Below are 20,138 nucleotides of genomic sequence, written 5' to 3' on the forward strand. Positions count from 1 at the left end.
ACCACGTCTATGGTTTAACGACAACCTACTAAACATGAAAAAAGGAACGGACACAAACAAAGCCACATGGAGAAAAGCGATAAGAACATACACAAATAGCATAAAGAAAGCAAAAGCAGAACTCTACAACACACAAAAAAATATTCGAACTCATGAATAAACTACTGAAAACCCAGAACGTATTGGCGACAACTGAAACACTACCAACTGCAGATGAGCCTGTGCAGCACTTCAAAAACAAAAGTAGCAAATGCAAGAAGAAGCCTTGCGAAACCTCAAATAACCATCACAGACTATCTACAAAAATGTGAAACAAATGACAACCATTCCACGGCAGACAGAATATGGACCACTTTCACATCACCCCCAAATAAACACGGTAAAATCACTACTGACAAAATATGCACCTGCATACTGCCTAGTAGAAAAGTGTCCCAACTATATGATGAAAAACCCACCGGACTGGTTCATTGAATACTTCACCGAACACATCACATACAAGTTCGAACTAGGTCACTTCCCTACAATGGCGACATAATGCCCATCCCACACCCATCCCCCAAAACGTAACAAGCAAGATCAGCGACATCACAGACTACAGACCAGTGGCCTCAATACTACTACCGACCAAAATGATGGAAGGCCTTGTAACACAACAGCTAATGGAATAAGTTACAAAACTCTAAGTTCTCCACGAACTCCAAATCAAGTTTCAGACCTCAACACAGCACTGAAATGATCATAACCACACTAACAACGAAATTCAGAAACATAATATGCCAAGAACAAAACGTACTATTACTTCAATTCGACATGTCAAGTGCGTTCGACCTAGTAGACCACACTACACTAATGACATGGGAATTCGCGGAGCAGTGGCAACATGGTTCAATGTTTTCCTAAGAACCAGATCCTATATTGTAAAGATGGCCAACCAGATATCCACCCCATGGATCTCTGAGTGCGGGGTACTGTTCAATATAAAGATGGCCCCACTTGGCAAAAAACTGGAACTCATGGGGTTCAACCCATTCATATATGCAGATGATGTCACCATCTACATACCTTTTCAGAACAACATCACAAACAAAAAGGACAAAATTTAAAAAGGCCTGGACCTCATGGAAGAATTGGAAACAACCTTCAAACTCTAAACCAAATTCCTAGTACTATCCATCCCACACAACCCCACATCCTACCAAAAATTCACAATCAACCAACAAACATATCACATCGAAACACAACTTAAAATACTAGGAATCATTCTTGACAAACATCTAAACACTGGACAATCAAATATCAGCAGTAACATCAAAATGCTTCAGAACACTATGGAAACTGAGAAGAATAAGAGACTATTTCCCTAGACAATCTTTCTGGATGCTGGTCCAATCAACTATTGCAACTAGACTACTGAAATGCAGCATACGTAGGGTACAAGGAAAGCACACTAAAATCCCCACAAAAAGTCCAAAACAAAGCAGCAAGACTGATCTTCAAGAAATTAAAATACGAGAGAGCAACCCTGCTGCTAGAAAAACTGAACTGGCTACCAAATCAAAGCAAGACTATTTTTCAAAGCAGGTACCCTAATCTTCAAAATACTATTCAGAATGGTACCCAAATATATGATGGACATGATCAAGCTATCCAAGCCCAGAAACATCTACTTCTACATCTACCCAAATGCAGAAACATTACCTACAAAACCATCTACAGAGCAGGATTTAGCTACCTAGGCTGCAAATGGTGGAACTAAATACCAACCTCCTCCAATTCAGGAAAGAAATGAAAACCTCTCTCTTCAAAACAAATTCTATAAATAATTACAAGACCACCTTACACATTTCCGCTTCAAATCGACCCCTCAAAACAAATGAATAACTCCAAAACAGACATACAATGGCCAAAGCTACAACTACATCTACCTCGTCAATTCTATCTATTCATAAACTCTTGAATAATCACACGAACTATAGATGTCAAACTCTTGAATAAGCACACGAACTATAGACGTCATCCATGACTAACTCCAACTATAAACTGTAAGCAACTTTGAACCGGAACATTTTTTGGATAATAGTGGGATACAAAAATGCATAAGTTAAATAAAATAAACGAGCAAATGCAACTCAATAAGTAACGGAGTTACACCTTCTGACACACTGGCATTTAGTGCTGCAGTATGTATCTCTGCATACAAAAGGATTCAATCTGTCCAAGCCATGGTATTTTCAATGTCGTCACATGGATGGGAAAACTGAACAGTGATGCAGCAAAACAGGAAGAAAATCAATGCTTTCAAACTACGGTGCTGAAGAACAATATTGCATATATTGAGGACTACTGAAGAACAAATCAATCAGTATTGGAAGAGATCAAACCTAAGCTTTTCTTGAAGTTCAGATTACAAGACTTCAACTTTCTTACTTCAAACATCATGCAAACCAAGCTCCGAGAAAGATATCATGCTTGACAATGACGAAGGTCAGTGAAACAGATTGATACAATAACAGCTACGAATGCCACTCTATCAACAATTAGACAACTGACTGAAGACCAAACACAGCTCAGGACAACTATCCAAAGCAGAGGTTTTTAACTCAGTCCTCAGGGCACACCTAGCCAGTTGAGTTTTCAGAAAATGCCCATTGAATTCAATGGGGATATCCTGAAAACTCAGAGTAGCTAGGTGTGCCCAGAGGATTGGGTTAAAAACCTCTGATCCAGAGGGTTGCCATAAGTAGCGTCAACTCTATGGCACTTAATGCAAAAAGTTCAAGTACCAGGACAAACAGAGGGGAATATGGGCATCCCTGTCTAGTTCCCTTTGAATGGGAAGTCCTTGGCAAGTTCCCCCATTTATTTTGATCCTGGTCACCAGCTGCCTGCCTATGTTTATGAATGCTCTTTTCTCCAGCACTTGAAAAAGGAATCGCCATTCTACCCTGTCAAAGGCCTTCTCCGTGTCTACAGTGAGTAAGGCCATGATGCTCCCAAGGTAGAATTTAAGTAGAGTCTCGCATATCAGACATACCTTGGTGACATCACTGCATTGTCATTGAGATGTGCACAGGTTTCTCTTTCCTTGCATCACGTTTAGTTGAAAGGCAGAAGTGCTATGTAAGATTCTTGAGCACAATAAGTTTTAAACTCTCACTACTTCCTCTTTTGAAAGATACATTCAATATACTTCTATTTTATCTCTTAATCGCTTACTTTGTATTACCCAATTATCCAACAATCCATTGGCCCCGTTTTATGCTGGATAACCGAGACCACTGTAATGGACATTATTCAACACCTTTTGCATGCTATCTAAAGTAGTAGTAATCTTGCTGCTATTTTCAAGCAACTAAAGAGATGAAAAGAAATTGGACAATTTTTTTTTGTATATAAATTCTAAGAAACGAGAGAACTACCATACAATCGTAGTGGAGGAGTAGCCTAGTGGGTGGTATATCAAGTCCAATTTCCCTTTATCTAAATCAAAAAAACACAAGAAGTAAAATGATGGTGGTATAATTTGAAGTGAGCTAAGTTATGGCTTACCTCTCTCGACAGCTGTTATATTATCTCTCCACACCAGTCTGGGTGACATGGTACCCTCCCATCTCCACAATGTGAGCCCAACGCCGGAACCTGAAAAAAAATCCAGCAAGTGGCATCATCCAGCACCCACCTGAGCTGCTTCCACCTCTGCCACTTGTCAAGGACATCCACAATTCAAATCACTTGTCAAAATATCTACAGAAAGACTGCTGAGAACAGCACATTAATACTACTGCAGGACTGTCTCTCTATTGGTTTACACCAATTTGTACAGGACAGACAAAAGCTACTGCTACATCTAACATGTGGGGAACTGCAGCCTGATTCACTTTCCTTCTCCAGTCAGAAAAGGGTGTGCAGAAAAGTGCAAATTGTACTTTTACAAAATGTGCTCAGTCATCTCTGCCTTTGTACAATGCAAGAGCTTCTATCTGGCTCTCAAATACAATGGCCGAGCCACCTAGAGATCAATGGTAATCTGGAAAGGAGGGGAGATAAAAGGAAGCCGAGGTGGGGGTAGGGAGCCAGGGGATACTTGAGTGCAAAAGTTTTCCATTACACCACCGACAGATCTCTCAAGCTCCAGGCTATTAAAATCTGGATAAAGAACTGGTGCCTCTGTTAGAAACACTGGCTGCTGCCAGCTCTACCAGTCTCAAATCATGGTCTCCATGCTCAAAAGGGTAGAACGAGCCATGCTTCCAACTTGTGATTCTGAACTTTGTCCAGCGTGGTCAGCATCGTGCTTCATCATCTTTTCCACGTCATCTACCATGTTAGTAAGATTCTAATTATCCTGAAAAATTGAAACTAGGTTCCCCCCTTGTGGTTCTAGGCAAGACTTGAAAGAATTGCTTCTTTGCTGGTGGGTTACTGTCAAATGATTCAAATTATCAGAGATTGTTTGGGGTGGATCTGTTAATGGAAACATCTGGGAAAATATGGATTTTTCTTGGCTCCATACTGTAGAAGGAAAACCACCCTAAATATTTCATTTTCTACAAACTAGATCTAAAGATGTTCACGCTCTCAAGCGAACTCACATTTGATGGAGTCTGCAATCCACTATTTTAACCAAACATGTCTTAACAATACCCCTGAAGCCGTTAGCCTGGAACTTAGCAAGGCTGGATCATAAGACAACTTCAGAGTCATTTTATCCACCATACAAAATAGACTGGAAGATTGTGTACTAGGCAAGAGAATTCCACCATCTCTCCACCAGGTAATGGAGCCACTTCATCCTGCAACTCTTCATTTCTTTCAACATAGGGTTAATTCCAGATATCATCTACAGAATTTTTAATGTAGAGTATATATGGTTGTCTAAGTCTTAAAATATGCAGCCCTTTCAATAGGAAAGTGGTCCATTTGGGCAGATTCAGGATAACCTTGATGCCGAGCTCCAGAGTATCTTGCTATCTCAGAGCCTCATCCTGAAATGAATCATCTTGATAAATTGGTATTGTCTCTTCTGTGCAAATCCATTTTCAATCTTACATGTGCATAGAAGACTAGCCTCCTAATTGGCTTTTTTTTTGTTAATCCTCAGCATAACAGTGCCACAGCCATGTCATGATAGCGATATTTCATTTGCTGAAGGACCTGAATGTCTTTGTGGAATCTCATTCCCCAAAAGCAGGGATGATTAACCTCTACATCTGACAATCTGGATCATCTTGCTCAAGGTCCAGATGACTGTACTTTTAAATTGAGGAACTACCTAGTTATTTCAGTACCGTACCAAAGGTGGTGGTGGCGGGGGTGCTGGACACCCAGGCACGTCCTTGCATCGAGGGAGTAGGACACAGCAGGGCTTAAGAGTGCTGGAGTCCAGGTTCCACAGAACTAATTTCCTTTCTCTTACTGCTGCCTCTGCTGCAGGCCCAGCTAAAGGGGCTGTGGTAGAAGGGAGAGAAGGATGGGATTTATATTTTGTGGTTCATCCTTTTCAGATATGCCTGGGTGTCCAAGGGATGAACCACAAAATGTAAATCCCATCCTTCTCTCCCTTCTATCACAGTCCCTTTGGCTGTGCCAGCAGAAGAGGCAGCAGTAAGAAAAATGAAATTAGAGCTGTGGAACCTGGGCTCCAGCATTTTTAAGTCCAGAGGTCCTACTCCCTTGATGCGCACTTCCTTTTGCCTTAGGGGTGGGACGTGATAGGGCCTTCGAGAGCACAAGTGTGCGAAGGCTTCATGGCGTTCATTTCCTTTTCATTACTATTGCCTCCACCATTTCTCTCTTGCTGAGCTGGCCAACTAAGGGGAAGGGAATGGAGATGATGAACCAACATGGGGAAACAGAGGGTAGATGTTACACACAGGGGAGGCTTTTGCTGGCAGATGCTGGAGATAAGAGGTGAGAGACAGGGCTAACAAGAGGAGCTAGGAAGGTGGTAAGAAGTAGATGGAAAGTTAAGAGGGATGTTAAGGACTAGATGGTGGCAAGGAGGAATGAAAATTTAAATATAGACACACAGAAAAGAGCTGAAATAGAAAAGTCACCGTCAAAGACCGACGTAAGGGATCAATAGAAAACAGACAAGGAACCCTGGAAAAAGTGGAGAGAAGACAAACTGAGAAAAGCTGAAAACAGAGAAACTGTGACCAAGACAAAAGGAAAAATAAATATGTACAAAAGGTTGAAAAATGCATTTTATTTTGGATTTAGTAAATTGGACTAGGTTGGCTTTGGGAAAATGTGTTCCTCTAATGTGCTTGTATTTGGACAATCATTCCACTAAAAATCAGATTCTTCAGGTCATGTCGAAAAGTTATAAACATTCCAGCCGATATTTAGCAGGTGGTTAACATTTTTATAAAATGCTGAACATTGCTGCATAAGACAGTTGACTATAAACTGGGACCCATATTGTTTTCCAGCACCCCCCCCCCCCACCTCCCTCCCCCAGAATGTCATCCCCCTTCTATTTCCCCCTCCCCAGGTTATGATAGGTAGGCCTGGGAGGGAGGAGGGGCCTGGTGGTCCAGTGGGGTTATTGGGGGCAGAATCAAACCCCACTTGCTCCAGTGCTCAATGGACCACCAGGGATCTTAGGTAGGCCCAGGGTTGCTGGGGGGTGGGGGGGAAATCAGAAGGACAGGGGACCATTTTAAGGATTATGTGGGTGCTAGCACCCACATGGCTAACCAGGCTAATTTAGGACTGGTCAAAAGCAGCCTAATTTAATTCATTTGGCTATGTGGATGCTGCACTGAACACTGCCGGCACCCAAATAACTGTGGCTCCTCTTCAACTACTGTCCCTGACCTGTTGCTGGTTAGAGCTGACATCCAGTGCCATTGAATATCGGTGTTTTATTTATCACCCTGTGTGGCTGATTTGTCCTGCTGTCCACACGTGACTCCACTGTCCATGTACAGATATGTAGCAGTCCACATTTTAACCAGGAAAACAGAACATATTGATGTTCTAGGAACTGGGGTAACACTTCTTCATAGGTAAAGTTGGTTCTAAAGGGTCTTTTTGCAGGGTTTTGCATTACTTCATAATGAACCTGGCAGTTTAATATTTGAGTCATGCATTCTTTCAGGATTATTCCCAGTGTGTGGAGGTGGTCGTAGTGGGATGATCATGATGCTTTAGTAATTAAAATCACAGGTGGAGGCTGGGACGGTCTGAACCCCGACTCTTTCATTTCTAGTACCGTCTTTGCTCAATGGTCATATATACTAGCCATCACTTCTTTTCTCACCACCTCTCGTTTCTTCCTCACCCTCTGCTGCTCAGTCCCAGCCTATCACTGGCATCTCACCCAATGGAAGGCAGAAAACCCGCAGAGCACCAGGCAGGTCAAACAGTTGATGTAAGCTGTGAATTGCATGGACAGAAAGAGCAGGCCGGAGAGGTACTGCCAGCTGGGATCAGACTGCCAGGAAGAAGGCAGAGGAGGCACAAATTAAATGCTGGGCCCCAGGCAAAGCAGACTCACAGTACACCACAGAGCTCTGATATCTTAAGAACCAAATCGCAACACTTTAGAATATAGCTCAGCAGCATCTGGCAATTCAAAACAGCTGCCTGCACAGAAGGCATGCCCAATTTCCAAATCTTCAGGGACACGGGTGGAAATAAAGAAAAACAGCAATGTTTTCTTCAAAATAAGGTCAAAATAATGCAGCGCCAGTGGCCTAGAATTTGGGATTCCCAAGCCAAGCAAGGCCGGTTACTGGACACAGCTATACTATTTGACCAGTCTTAATGAGGCGACTGCAAAATTCAGAATAGGTTTGGGGGGGGGGGGGGGTTGGAAGGAGTAACACCTCTGGAAAATCCATACCCACCAGAGTGAAGAAACAGGCAAACAAAAAAACATTTAAAAAAATAAAGAAAAAACTGTAGAATCTTGATACAATCCACTCCTCCTGCAACTTGCTGACTTAAAAAATAAAAACAGCAAATTATGAGACTCCCTGCCGTCCCCTCTCCAGAACAAAACAAAACGAACAGCCCACTCTTATCTTCCTACACAAAAATGCCATCAGTAAACAAAAAGGAAAATAACGAAACAGGTGGTCTGTCAGTTCCAGGAATTGATAAAATAGTTTCTGTAACACAAGGGTTTACTGCAACCTGCTGAAAAGAAATCTGAAACCAGTCTGAACCAGAGCACAAACACACACTGACGGCCAGGCCTGTTCCTCATAGCCTCCTGCGTCTCCAGAAGGTGACTAGTACTTTGGCTATTCAGATCACTCAATCCATAGCACTGTCCTGCTCCTGGGTACCAAACCCTTTACAGCAACTGTAGTGGGGCACACGAAAAACAAACATAGTAACATAGTAGATGACGGCAGAAAAAGACCTGCATGGTCCATCCAGTCTGCCCAACAAGATAAACTCATATGTGCTACTTTTTGTGTGTACCCTACTTTGATTTGTACCCATGCTCTTCAGGGCACAGACCGTTTAAGTTTGCCCAGCACTATCCCCGCCTCCCAACCACCAGCCCCCCCCCCCCCCCCCCCCCCGGCTCTGGCACAGACCGTATAAGTCTGCCCAGCACTATCCCCGCCTCCCAACCACCAGTCCCGTCTCCCACCACCGGCTCTGGCACAGACCGTATAAGTCTGCCCAGCACTATCCCTGCCTCCCAACCACCAGCCCTGCTTCCCACCAAAGGCTCTGCCACCCGATCTCGACTAAGCTCCTGAGAATCCATTCCTTCTGCACAGGATTCCTTTATGCTTATCCCACACGTTTGAATTCCGTTACCATTTTCATTTCCACTACCTCCCACGGGAGGGCATTCCAAGCATCCACCACTCTCAAAACGCACACATGCACAGCTAAATCCTGGTTAATGCAATTAACGTTTTGAGAAGCAGCAGATGTGGATTTGGGTCAGGTGGTGCCCAATGTCCTGACTTCTAAATGTCTTCATCTTCCGCGTTCAGGCTTACCCTGCAGAGAGGGCAGTATCCCAACATCGAAATTTGTGAAAAGAACAAGACATAATTCTATAAATGTTGCTACAATACCATTTACAAAATCATAAGCAGCAGACGGAAGCACATACTGCAGGTCCCAGTGGGGCGCAGAGCCTTGCCAAAAATACATTCTTAAAAATGGTTAGTCTTGTAGTAACTGTGTGCCAATTTAACGTGCTGTCTTTATTCCACAGAGAAACTCCCATTTGGGGAAAAAAAAAAGTTGCTGCTGGTACGGATCTCGCTCTATGCGTGAAACAGACCCAAACGTTTAACGTAACTTACGTATAAACCCTGCGAAAGTCCTACCTCTTGGTTTTGTGCAAGACAGTCAACAACTCTTTGGAGGCTCATCTGTATTAGCCGTCTCCCTTTTGGTTTCTCGTCTAGTTTGCCACCACTAAGTCTGCAGATGCTCTTCAATCAAAACCATTTTTATATCGAATCTTCTCTAGGATCTTTCAATCTATTGAAAAACATGGAAATTGGGGGAGGACCTGGATTCAGGTTTCAAATCAGTTCTTCCACTATGCAGGTAAGCTTGGGATGGGTGTGAAGGCTGCAAGTAACATAGCAGATGACGGAAGACAGAAACCTGTACAGTCCATCCAGTCTGCCCAACAAGATAAACTCAATACGTATGGTATGATGTGATACTTCATATGTACACCTGATCTTGATTTGTTCTTGCCATTTTCAGGACACAGACCGTACCTGGCACTGCCCTTGTTCTAAACTTCTGAAGTTGCCGAAGTCCCTGAAAAGCTCCACTGCAGGCCATGCAAATCCATCCTGCACAGTCTTTGCAGGGGGGGGGGGGGGGGGGAGAGGAGTGGTCTCAACCATTTTCCAACTGCACATGTACTAAGCTTTGCAGAGAGGTGCAGTTTCAAGCCCTGGCAAGGAATGCACTAAGCGGGTGTTATAACAAGTGAGGAAAGCATTCAGAGCATGGCACAGGAATTCTTTGAAATTCTTCTGCATGTGTGTCTGTTTCATTTGGGAAATGGGTATGTATCTTTGGGGGGGGGGGGGGGAATCTGAATATGTATGTGCGTGCATGTTTGCATATGTCTATGTGAGAGGGTGTTTATACGTCAGCTATCGGAGGAGGCGATGTGAGGGAAGTCATTCCGTAATTGCTACAGCTGTTGAACTGCTTGTCCACTGGTTTTCATCCCTCGTCACATGCAGAAACTCTCTGCAGCACACTGCTCACCACCCTACCAGCACCCTCCCCCCACCCTACCAGCCTTCAGGGCCGATGCAGAAAGCTTGCATTAGAGCCGTGTGCTTATAGCTAAGTGCATAGCTTAAACGCATACATAAACACCCAATTCTTGCTTGCTGATGCAGTAAGCTAATTATACGCAAATGTAAGGAACACCGGACACATCACATCAGCATTAGAAATTGCGATGCCTTTATTATATGCAGATACAATTTTCTTCCTGCTCACACCTGTGCACAGAACCTTTCAAACAGCTGTGCCACTTCACTAATTTCACTGCCCCCCCCCCCCCCCCTCAACCTGCTACTACTTCATGCCACCTGGCCGGTAAATGTTTCAGGGCAGAACAGGGCCACTTTTAACCCATGCTCTTCACAGAGGCCATATAATCATGGTAGAACTGTTACGCCCTCAAAGACGTTTCTGTAGAATGAACTAACCCTTCTATGCTTCCTCAGACCTGGCGTTTAAGTTCCTGCGTTGCACTCACTTTAAAAGAAATTCTTTGGCCCAATCCTGAGCCCCAGGGTAGAATAGCTAAGTCACCAGTGCACAGCAATTAATGGCAAGAAGGCTAACGCAAGGTCAGCTTGTCTGCCTCGTGCATGCACATATCGTGCCAACTGCGCAATGCTATCTGTGCTAGCTTTCTGCATCGGAACCCCCCAACCAGCTCCTACCAGTTGCACCTTATCTACAGGATCTGCTGCTAGTTACCCAGGAGTTGGAGTTGACAGGGATAATTTGCAATCTTTACTCTGCCCTTCCCTTAACGGCTCCTGGCTTTCTTCTTTGTTGCAACCTCTCTATCAGGATTCCCGTTTTGATAGTATCATTCAAAGATATCCGTCTGAACCTATGAGTTCCTCAGTGATTGTTGGCTACATTGAGCTCCCACAGGCCAGTAAGAACTTCAAAACGCATTGCAAAATGGTAGGATTACATTGATTCACACATGTATTAGAGATTGTTCCTCCAAAAAAGTTCACACGTCTACAGCCATTGGTTTGTGTTGCTGCTCCTTTAAAAAAAGGACTTGACAGACACCTGTACCATTAATGTACAGCCCCTCCTGCTGCGCATGGTTCTTGTAGCAGATTCTCCTGTTCCTTATCAGAGAAATGACAGATGGACAAAGTTTGTCCCCATCACGATCCCAGTCCTGCAACAGTACAAAATGTCATTCATACAAACAGCAAGCGATTGTCTTATCAAAAATTATGGAACTAGTGTGGTGGAGTTTGAGGGGATAAGGATGGGGCAAGGACAAATTCTGCCCCCATATCAGAGTATCCTCTAGCTTTTGCATAATAATTAGAGATGAAGTTCTGAGTCTTCCTGTTTTAGAATTGCCCTTACTTGGTCTGCTTTCTGCAGAATAATTTTCTTCTATTTAATACAGTGGTTCCCATTCCTGATCCTGGCGCATCCCAGCCAGTCAGGATTTCAGGATATCTACAATGAATATTCATGAGAGATCTGAATGTAGTGGATGCAGTACATGCAAATCTCTCTCATGAATATTCATTGTGGATATCCTGAAAACCTGACTAGCTGGGGTGCTTCCAGGACCAGGATTGAGAATCACAGATCTAATAGCTTTTTGCCCCCCCCCCCCCCCCCCATCATCATTCTTATTTTTTGTGGGGGTTTATTTGCCACTGGGACTTTATTTATTTATTTTTTTTATTTTTGTTACATTTGTACCCTGCGCTTTCCCACTCATGGCAGGCTCAATGCGGCTTACATGGGGCAATGGAGGGTTAAGTGACTTGCCCAGAGTCACAAGGAGCTGCCTGTGCCTGAAATGGGAATCGAACTCAGTTCCTCAGTTCCCCAGGACCAAAGTCCACCACCCTAACCACTAGGCCACTCCTCTTTAGGTTACATAGTAACATAGTAGATGACGGCAGAAAAAGACCCGCACGGTCCATCCAGTCTGCCCAACAAGATAAACTCATATGTGTATATCTTACCTTGATTTGTACCTGTCTTTTTCAGGGCACAGACCGTTTAAGTCTGCCCAGCACTATCCCCGCCTCCCAACCACCAGCCTCGCCTCCCACCACCGGCTCTGGCACAGACGGTATAAGTCTGCCCACCACTCTCGCCTCCCAACCACCAACCCCTCTTCCCCCCACCTGCTCCGCCACACAATTTCGGCTAAGCTCCTGAGGATCCATTCCTTCTGCACAGGATTCCTTTATGTATATCCCACGCGTGTTTGAATTCAATTACTGTTTTCATCTCCACCACCTCCCGTGGGAGGGCATTCCAAGCATCCACCTCTAAGGCCATTAGTATCCATACGATTGGGTGGAAGACCCTTGCTCCGCTCTGGTACTACATGGATACAAATTTTCAGTGGTAGTAACATAAGGAGATGCTGAAAATTCAGTGGAGGGGCACAGAAAGGTTTAGGGACTGCATTTTTTAATATCTAGTTCAAAGAAAGAAAACCAGAGCTGGAGTAGCAACTGCAGGACAGGGTCTGCAAGAGACCCAGAACCCAAGCCGAAGCCCAGTCCAGTGGCTGCAAAACAGCGTCCACAGGGCAGCCAGAGCCAAGGCATGAAGGATCTTCCAGAAGTGCTTCAACAAGATTTCTTCCTTAGAGCTGAAACTTGCTATACATATCCGAAACAGAAAAAGTACAAATAGTTTCCAGCTGTTTCTACAGACCATCAACCATGGTCAAGGCAGCCTGGCCACTGGCTGGAGTCCCACCATGCACAAATGAGTCAGCCAGCAGGAACCTGGAAAGTGCTGAGTCTGCCGCCCACACGATCACCATGGAAACCAGATACCATCCTCAGAACTAAGACCTAGCCCAGATCACATTCCTGCCCTGCCAGTACAAGGCTATCCTATAGTCTCTTCATCTGGGTGCCTTCTTCGTCGATGACACAAAATTATTCAGGGTCGTCAAGTCGCAGGAGGAATGTGAACGATTACAGGAGGACCTTGCGAGACTGGGAGAATGGGCGTGCAAGTGGCAGATGAAGTTCAATGTTGACAAGTGCAAAGTGATGCATGTGGGTAAGAGGAACCCGAATTATAGCTACGTCTTGCAAGGTTCCGCGTTAGGAGTTACGGATCAAGAAAGGGATCTGGGTGTCGTCGTCGATGATACGCTGAAACCTTCTGCTCAGTGTGCTGCTGCGGCTAGGAAAGCGAATAGAATGTTGGGTGTTATTAGGAAGGGTATGGAGTCCAGGTGTGCGGATGTTATAATGCCGTTGTATCGCTCCATGGTGCGACCGCACCTGGAGTATTGTGTTCAGTACTGGTCTCCGTATCTCAAAAAAGATATAGTAGAATTGGAAAAGGTACAGCGAAGGGCGACGAAAATGATAGTGGGGATGGGACGACTTTCCTATGAAGAGAGGCTGAGAAGGCTAGGGCTTTTCAGCTTGGAGAAGAGACGGCTGAGGGGAGATATGATAGAAGTGTATAAAATAATGAGTGGAATGGATCGGGTGGATGTGAAGCGACTGTTCACGCTATCCAAAAATACTAGGACTAGAGGGCATGAGTTGAAGCTACAGTGTGGTAAATTTAAAACGAATCGGAGAAAATTTTTCTTCACCCAACGTGTAATTAGACTCTGGAATTCATTGCCGGAGAACGTGGTATGGGCGGTTAGCTTGACGGAGTTTAAAAAGGGGTTAGATAGATTCCTAAAGGACAAGTCCATAGACCGCTATTAAATGGACTGGAAAAATTCCTCATTTTTAGGTATAACTTGTCTGGAATGTTTTTACGTTTGGGGAGCGTGCCAGGTGCCCTTGACCTGGATTGGCCACTGTCGGTGACAGGATGCTGGGCTAGATGGACCTTTGGTCTTTCCCAGTATGGCACTACTTATGTACTTATGTACTTATGTACTTATGATGTGTAACTGAACACGCCATGCATATCACAAGGAACTGGCTTCGGACACATGCACACCCCGCTCCCCCAGTTTAGGCCATGTGGATTACCTCTGAAGCACGATCGCATTTTACAGACTGTCATCAATACATCGCAAGATGGAAAGGGATGCCAAGACGAAGGTTTAGGATCATGGAAAGTCAGCGTGGGAGACAGTCCAACAAAATCTCATTAAAAGCAAGGCGTAGTGGGGACCTCAATGAACACCATTAGCCCTATGGTTATTAGAGTCTATATATATAAAAGGCAACCCCAACGTTCTATGAAGCCTCCAGCCGGAAGTGTGTAGCGCCAGAGATATCCGGTTTCCCCATGAGTGAATGAAAACAGCACAGCACGAAATCCCTCTCTCTGTAACAGTGAAGGGCTCAGAGGGGGGAGGAGAGAGATGCCCTCACTCTCTCTGTAACACAAACACAGCACAGCAGGAAACAACACTGAAGGACTGGACTCGGAGGGGGGAGGGGGAGGGAGAGAGGGCAGGGACACACACACTCCCACATGCACACTCTGAAGAAAACCTTGCTAGCCCCCGTTTCATTTGCATCAGAAACGGGGCTTTTTTACTAGTGTTATAATAAAGACATCTAATATAATAAAACGCACCGTGAACGTTGTAATGAGGACAACGTTCTGAAGTCACTAAAACACTCCCTGAAGGGTTCGTGGCGTTCGTGGTGTGAAGCCACCCAGCCGTCTCTGCCCCGCCCTCGCGTCAAATGTCATGACGTCGAGGGCGGAGCGGAAACAAGAACAAACAAATCCGGCAGCGCAGCGTCAGGGAAGGAGGCGGCGCTCCAGACGTCTCCAGCCTTCCCTTCGCTGAGATCCACCTTCTTCTGACGTCAAAGATGATGTCAGAAGAAGGCGGAACACAGCGAAGGAAAGGCTAGACGTCGGGAATGCCGCCTCCTTCCCTGACGCTGCGCTGCCGGAACCGCCACGGAGGTAAATTTAAAAAGAAGAAGAAAAAAAAAAAAAAGGGAAAGAGAAGAGGATGGGCAGTAAAGAAGAACAATGGGAGCGGGAGGGCAGGGGAGAAACGACAGCATGGATGCGAAGGGGGAGGGCAAGGATGCGAAGTGGGGGGGAGAAGAGGGCGGGCCAGGCTGGGACATGGGAGAGAGAGGAGCATGGATGCGAGGGGGGGTCATGGAAGGGAGAGAGGGGACTTGCAGGAAAAGGATGAATGGAGGCGACAGGGGACAGAGGAGCATGGATGGACATGGATTGGGAGGGCAGGGCTCAGGGAGAGGGGAATTGCTGGATAGGGATGAATGGAGGGGGCAGGTGACAGAGGAGCATGGAAGGGCATGGATTGGGAGGGCAGGGCTCAGGGAGAGGGGAATTGCTGGATAGGGATGAATGGAGGGGACAGATGGGCATGGATGGATATGGATTGCACAGCAGGGCTCAGGGAGAGAGGGGAATTGCTGGATAGGGATGAATGGAGGGGGCAAGTGACAGAGGAGCATGGATGGCCATGTATTGGGAGGGCAGGGCTCAGGGAGAGGGGAATTGCTGGATAGGGATGAATGGAGGGGACAGATGGGCATGGATGGATATGGATTGCAGGGCAGGGCGGGAGAGAGGGGACTTGCAGGAAAAGGATGAATGGAGGCGACAGGGGACAGAGGAGCATGGATGGACATGGATTGGGAGGGCAGGCCTCAGGGAGAGAGGGGAATTGCTGAAAAGGGATGAATGGAGGGGGCAGGTGACAGAGGAGCATGGAAGGGCATGGATTGGGAGGGCAGGGCTCAGGGAGAGGGGAATTGCTGGATAGGGATGAATGGAGGGGACAGATGGGCATGGATGGATATGGATTGCACAGCAGGGCTCAGGGAGAGAGGGGAATTGCTGGATAGGGATGAATGGAGGGGGCAAGTGACAGAGGAGCATGGATGGCCATGTATTGGGAGGGCAGGGCTCAGGGAGAGGGGAATTGCTGGATAGGGATGAATGGAGGTGACAGATGGACATGGATGGATATGGATTGCAGGGCAGGGCTCAGGGAGAGAGGGGAAATGCTGGATAGGGATGAATGGAGGGGGCAGGTGACAGAGGAGCATGGATGGATATGGATTGCAGGGCAGAGCTCAGGGAGAGAGGGGAATTGTTGGATAGGGATGAACGGAGGGGACAGATGGGCATGGATGGATATGGATTGCAGGGCAGGGAGAAAGGGGAATTGCTGGATAGGGATGAATGGAGGGGACAGGTGACAGAGGAGCATGGATGGCCATGGATTGGGAGGGCAGGGCTCAGGGAAAGAGGGGAATTGCTGGAAAAAGATGAATGGAGGGGGCAGGGGACAGATGGGCATGGATTGGGAGGGCACGGCTCACACACACACTCTCACAAACACACTCACACCCAGACTCACTCTCTCTCTCACGCACACACACTCACACTTTCACTCTGACTCTCAAACAGTCACTCTCACATACACTCTCCCAAACATACACACTCCGAGGAAAACCTTGCTAGCGCCCGTTTCATTTGTGTCAGAAACGGGCCTTTTTTACTAGTAAAATATATAACAAAAACCAAGTATTTTACCCACCTTCATCTACTATGGTTCTATGTTTTATACTTCATGTGTACAATATATGTACCGGTTCTTTTAAAAGGTTTTGTCATTAAATAACTGACCAAGATTTGTTTTGTTACTTTTATTTTTTTGAGTTTATTTACACAGTTTTTGAAACCTATATAGTTGCATTTATTACAATTTATGCACAGTTTGTACTACTATTAAAGACTGTAAAAAAAAAAAAAAAAACACACTTGACTGGATTTTGTAAGTGTTATTGTTGAAGTCAAACAGGAAGCTTGCCTTTGTCTTACCATCAACTATGGTATTTACTTTTTATCTACATATGAATTATATTATAAACTAGTAAAAAAGCCTCGTTTCTGATGCAAATGAAACGGGGGCTAGCAAGGTTTTCTTCTGTGTGCATGTGGGAGTGTGTGTGTCCCTGCCCTCTCTCCCTTCCCCTGTGCTCTCTGTCCCCTCCCCCCTCGGAGTCGAGTCCTTCAGTGTTAAGTTTCCTGCTGTGCTGTGTTTGTGTTACAGAGATAGTGAGGGCTTCTGCCCTCTCTCCCCTCCCCCCTCTGAGTCCTTCATTGTTACAGAGAGAGCGATTTGATTTCGTGCTTTGCTGTGTTTTCCTTCACTGTTTGTGTTACAGAGAGAGCGAGGGCGGGGCAGACACTCATGGGGAAACCGGATCTCTCTCCCCCTTCACACTTCCGGCTGGAGGCTTCATTTAGAATGTTGGTGGTGCCTTTTATATATTGAGATGTGTTTTTCATCATATACATGTTAGGCATGCAGTTGTAATATTTTTATAGACCCCTGACGAAGGCTCCTGCCAAAACAGGGGCCAAGTCAGGTCCAATTAAAGCTGCTTCCTCCCATATTTGACTGTGCCAGATTGTTCCATCTGCTACTACACTTCTCAGATCATCAACTTATCCAAAACAAATTGAATCCAGCTGAGCTCCACCACCTCTACTCACCTCCGCTCACAGGACAAATCCTCCTCTCAGTACCCTTCTCCACCACCGCCAACTCCAGGCTCTGCCCTTTCTGCCTCGCCTCACCCTATGCTTGGAATAAACTCCCTGAGCCCATACGCCAACACCCTCCCTGCCCATCTTCAAATCCTTGCTCAAAGCCCACCTCTTCAATGTTGCTTTCGGCACCTAACCATTATTCATCTATTCAGGAAATCTAGACTGCCCCAATTTGATTGACTGCACTTTTTTGTCCTTTAGATTGTAAGCCCCTTCGAGCAGGGACTGTCCTCTGTGTTAAATTGTACAGCGCTACGTAACCCTGGTAGCGCTTTATAAATGTTAAGTAATAGTAGTAGTATATTTTATTAGGGTGATGGAGCAAATTCAGAGGGGGAAAATCTGCTCAGACCTCTTTTTTCCAGCCTCCAATCCACAAAGTTCCCAACTAGGATTGGTGCAACCAGTTAACAAGTTTAGGGAGCAGCTACTTTTTCATATGGGTGTCAGATAAAAATTATTCATTAAGAACAGTTAAAACATTTTTAATACAAGTTTTAACTCCGGTTCCTTTTGTTTAAAGATCAGAAACCATTCAGTGTGATATATGCAACAGGGATATCAGGAGAGGGGAAACAAATTCACATCACTGTAAAGACAAATTGGAGAAAATAATTTTAATCACCCAATGTACCATCAAGCTATAGCATCTGTTTGAAAGATGTGGCCAGGACACTTAACATAGCTGGGTTTATAAAGGGTTTAAACAAATCCCTGGAGGAAAAGTCCATAATTGTAAACCAAAAGACGAGGACTTCTATTTAACCTATAAACATATTTTTTAACTGCACCATTCAAGTCTTTTCTCTATTATACTGCAGTGCACAATTTTTTATTTCATGTATATTATCTAAAATTGTTCAAAGGGAGGAAAAAAGTTTTAGGAATTCTGGATTTTATGCTGTGGAAATTAGACATTACCCATTCCACTCCAACGTTCTGACTTGAGTACCACAAGCCCCCTACTGACTCAGCCCAATCATCAGCAAAAACCTCCCAAAAGAACTTTTTAAACTTTATTTCAATATCATTTTCAATTATCACAGTACTTGCAACAAACATATAAATATCCGATAGCACAAAAAAACAGCACTTAGATTTCAATGTGCTCTTTCTCCAACCTGATCCCTAAACCATTATTAACCATGTACATTTGGGAAAGCCATCCCTTGTTCATACCCCGAGATACGCAATGGATATACTCCGTGTCCTGGATTGCCCGTAAGAGACAGGATGTTACTGTAGGTTCCACAGACCTTTGGCATGTCGCTGCTAATTGGGTTTCTGCCAGGTACTTGTGACTTGGCTTGGTCACTTGTTTGAAAAACAGGACACTGGGCTAGATGGACCATTGGTCTGACTCTGTATGGCTACTCTTAAGTTGTTATGCCTTATCTGGTACAGCACATCTTTTGTTTTTAAATGCCATCATTGCAAGTCTCATTCTGACCCAGCTGCTTCACAATAACCACAGTTTTGTGTAATCCTCCCTTACCTTTAACCTCCAGAATGTGGTATCAAGACCAGCACCCAAGCTTATTACTTGACAGTTGCAGCCCGTCCTCTCTAAAAAAGCATCCAGGAGCAGGTTAACTGCTTGTACACGAGCATAGTATCCTGCAAAATGAAATTCAACAGCAAAGATGTTTCACAATTCCTTTGCTCTTTGGGACTTCAAGCTGCAACAAGAGCAATCAGTGAAAGAGGCGACGTATCAATCTACAAAAATCAAACGGCAATTTTTTTTCCAGAATATCTGTGCTTTATGGTTTTTATTATATCAAAAACCTGATTTTATTGGCATAATGAAAAAAAAAAAAAAAAAAAAAGCAGCACAAAAACATGGATTCCTGGACTTGCCTCACGGACCTCTCTCAGTACAAGTGCCCAGTGATCCCTGGACCTGCCTGCTTCTGCCCCCTCCACTCAAACAAGTCGGATCACATTCATCTGCCTTATAGGTCTGATCAAAAAATGGCTGCAAGGTCTGACGGCTACGGGATGCAGAAGGTATTTGCACTTTGGTTCAGACCAGACGTGGGATACGTTAGACAGAACTGGCGTTTTGTACCGCAATCCACATTAATACTAGTTCTTAGGGCCTCTTTTAGAAAGCTGTGCTAGCGATTCCTGTGTGCCAAATGAGAGGAAGTCCACTCCATCCATTCCTTAGTTCTCTTTCTTTTCACTGTGGCAATATTTGAGGAGGTTTTCAGGATAGCCATAAGTATTTACAAGCTACATTTGCATATGTTTAGGCAGCTATTCTGAAAACCAGGCCAAAGATTCAGTGCATTTTACTGTGAGTCTGGCTCTCATCAGGGAGCCATCAGCCATACCCTATTCTTATTCATCATTCTATGCTGAGAAAGCAATTACATAAG

General features: G+C 44.9%; 1 protein-coding gene across 4 annotated transcripts in view; it reads right to left on the bottom strand.

Annotated features, from left to right (window-relative positions):
- Positions 1-20,138, bottom strand: part of LCMT1 (leucine carboxyl methyltransferase 1) — an 84,783-nt gene that overhangs the window by 50,329 nt on the left and 14,316 nt on the right. For all 4 annotated transcript variants that reach the window (XM_030211555.1, XM_030211556.1, XM_030211554.1 and 1 more), the window contains one exon: positions 19,250-19,371. In XM_030211555.1, the coding sequence (XP_030067415.1) occupies positions 19,250-19,371 (122 nt within the window). The remainder of the gene's footprint in view (positions 1-19,249; positions 19,372-20,138) is intronic.

This window comes from Microcaecilia unicolor, chromosome 8 (assembly GCF_901765095.1).
Source record: "Microcaecilia unicolor chromosome 8, aMicUni1.1, whole genome shotgun sequence".
Taxonomy (NCBI): domain Eukaryota; kingdom Metazoa; phylum Chordata; class Amphibia; order Gymnophiona; family Siphonopidae; genus Microcaecilia; species Microcaecilia unicolor.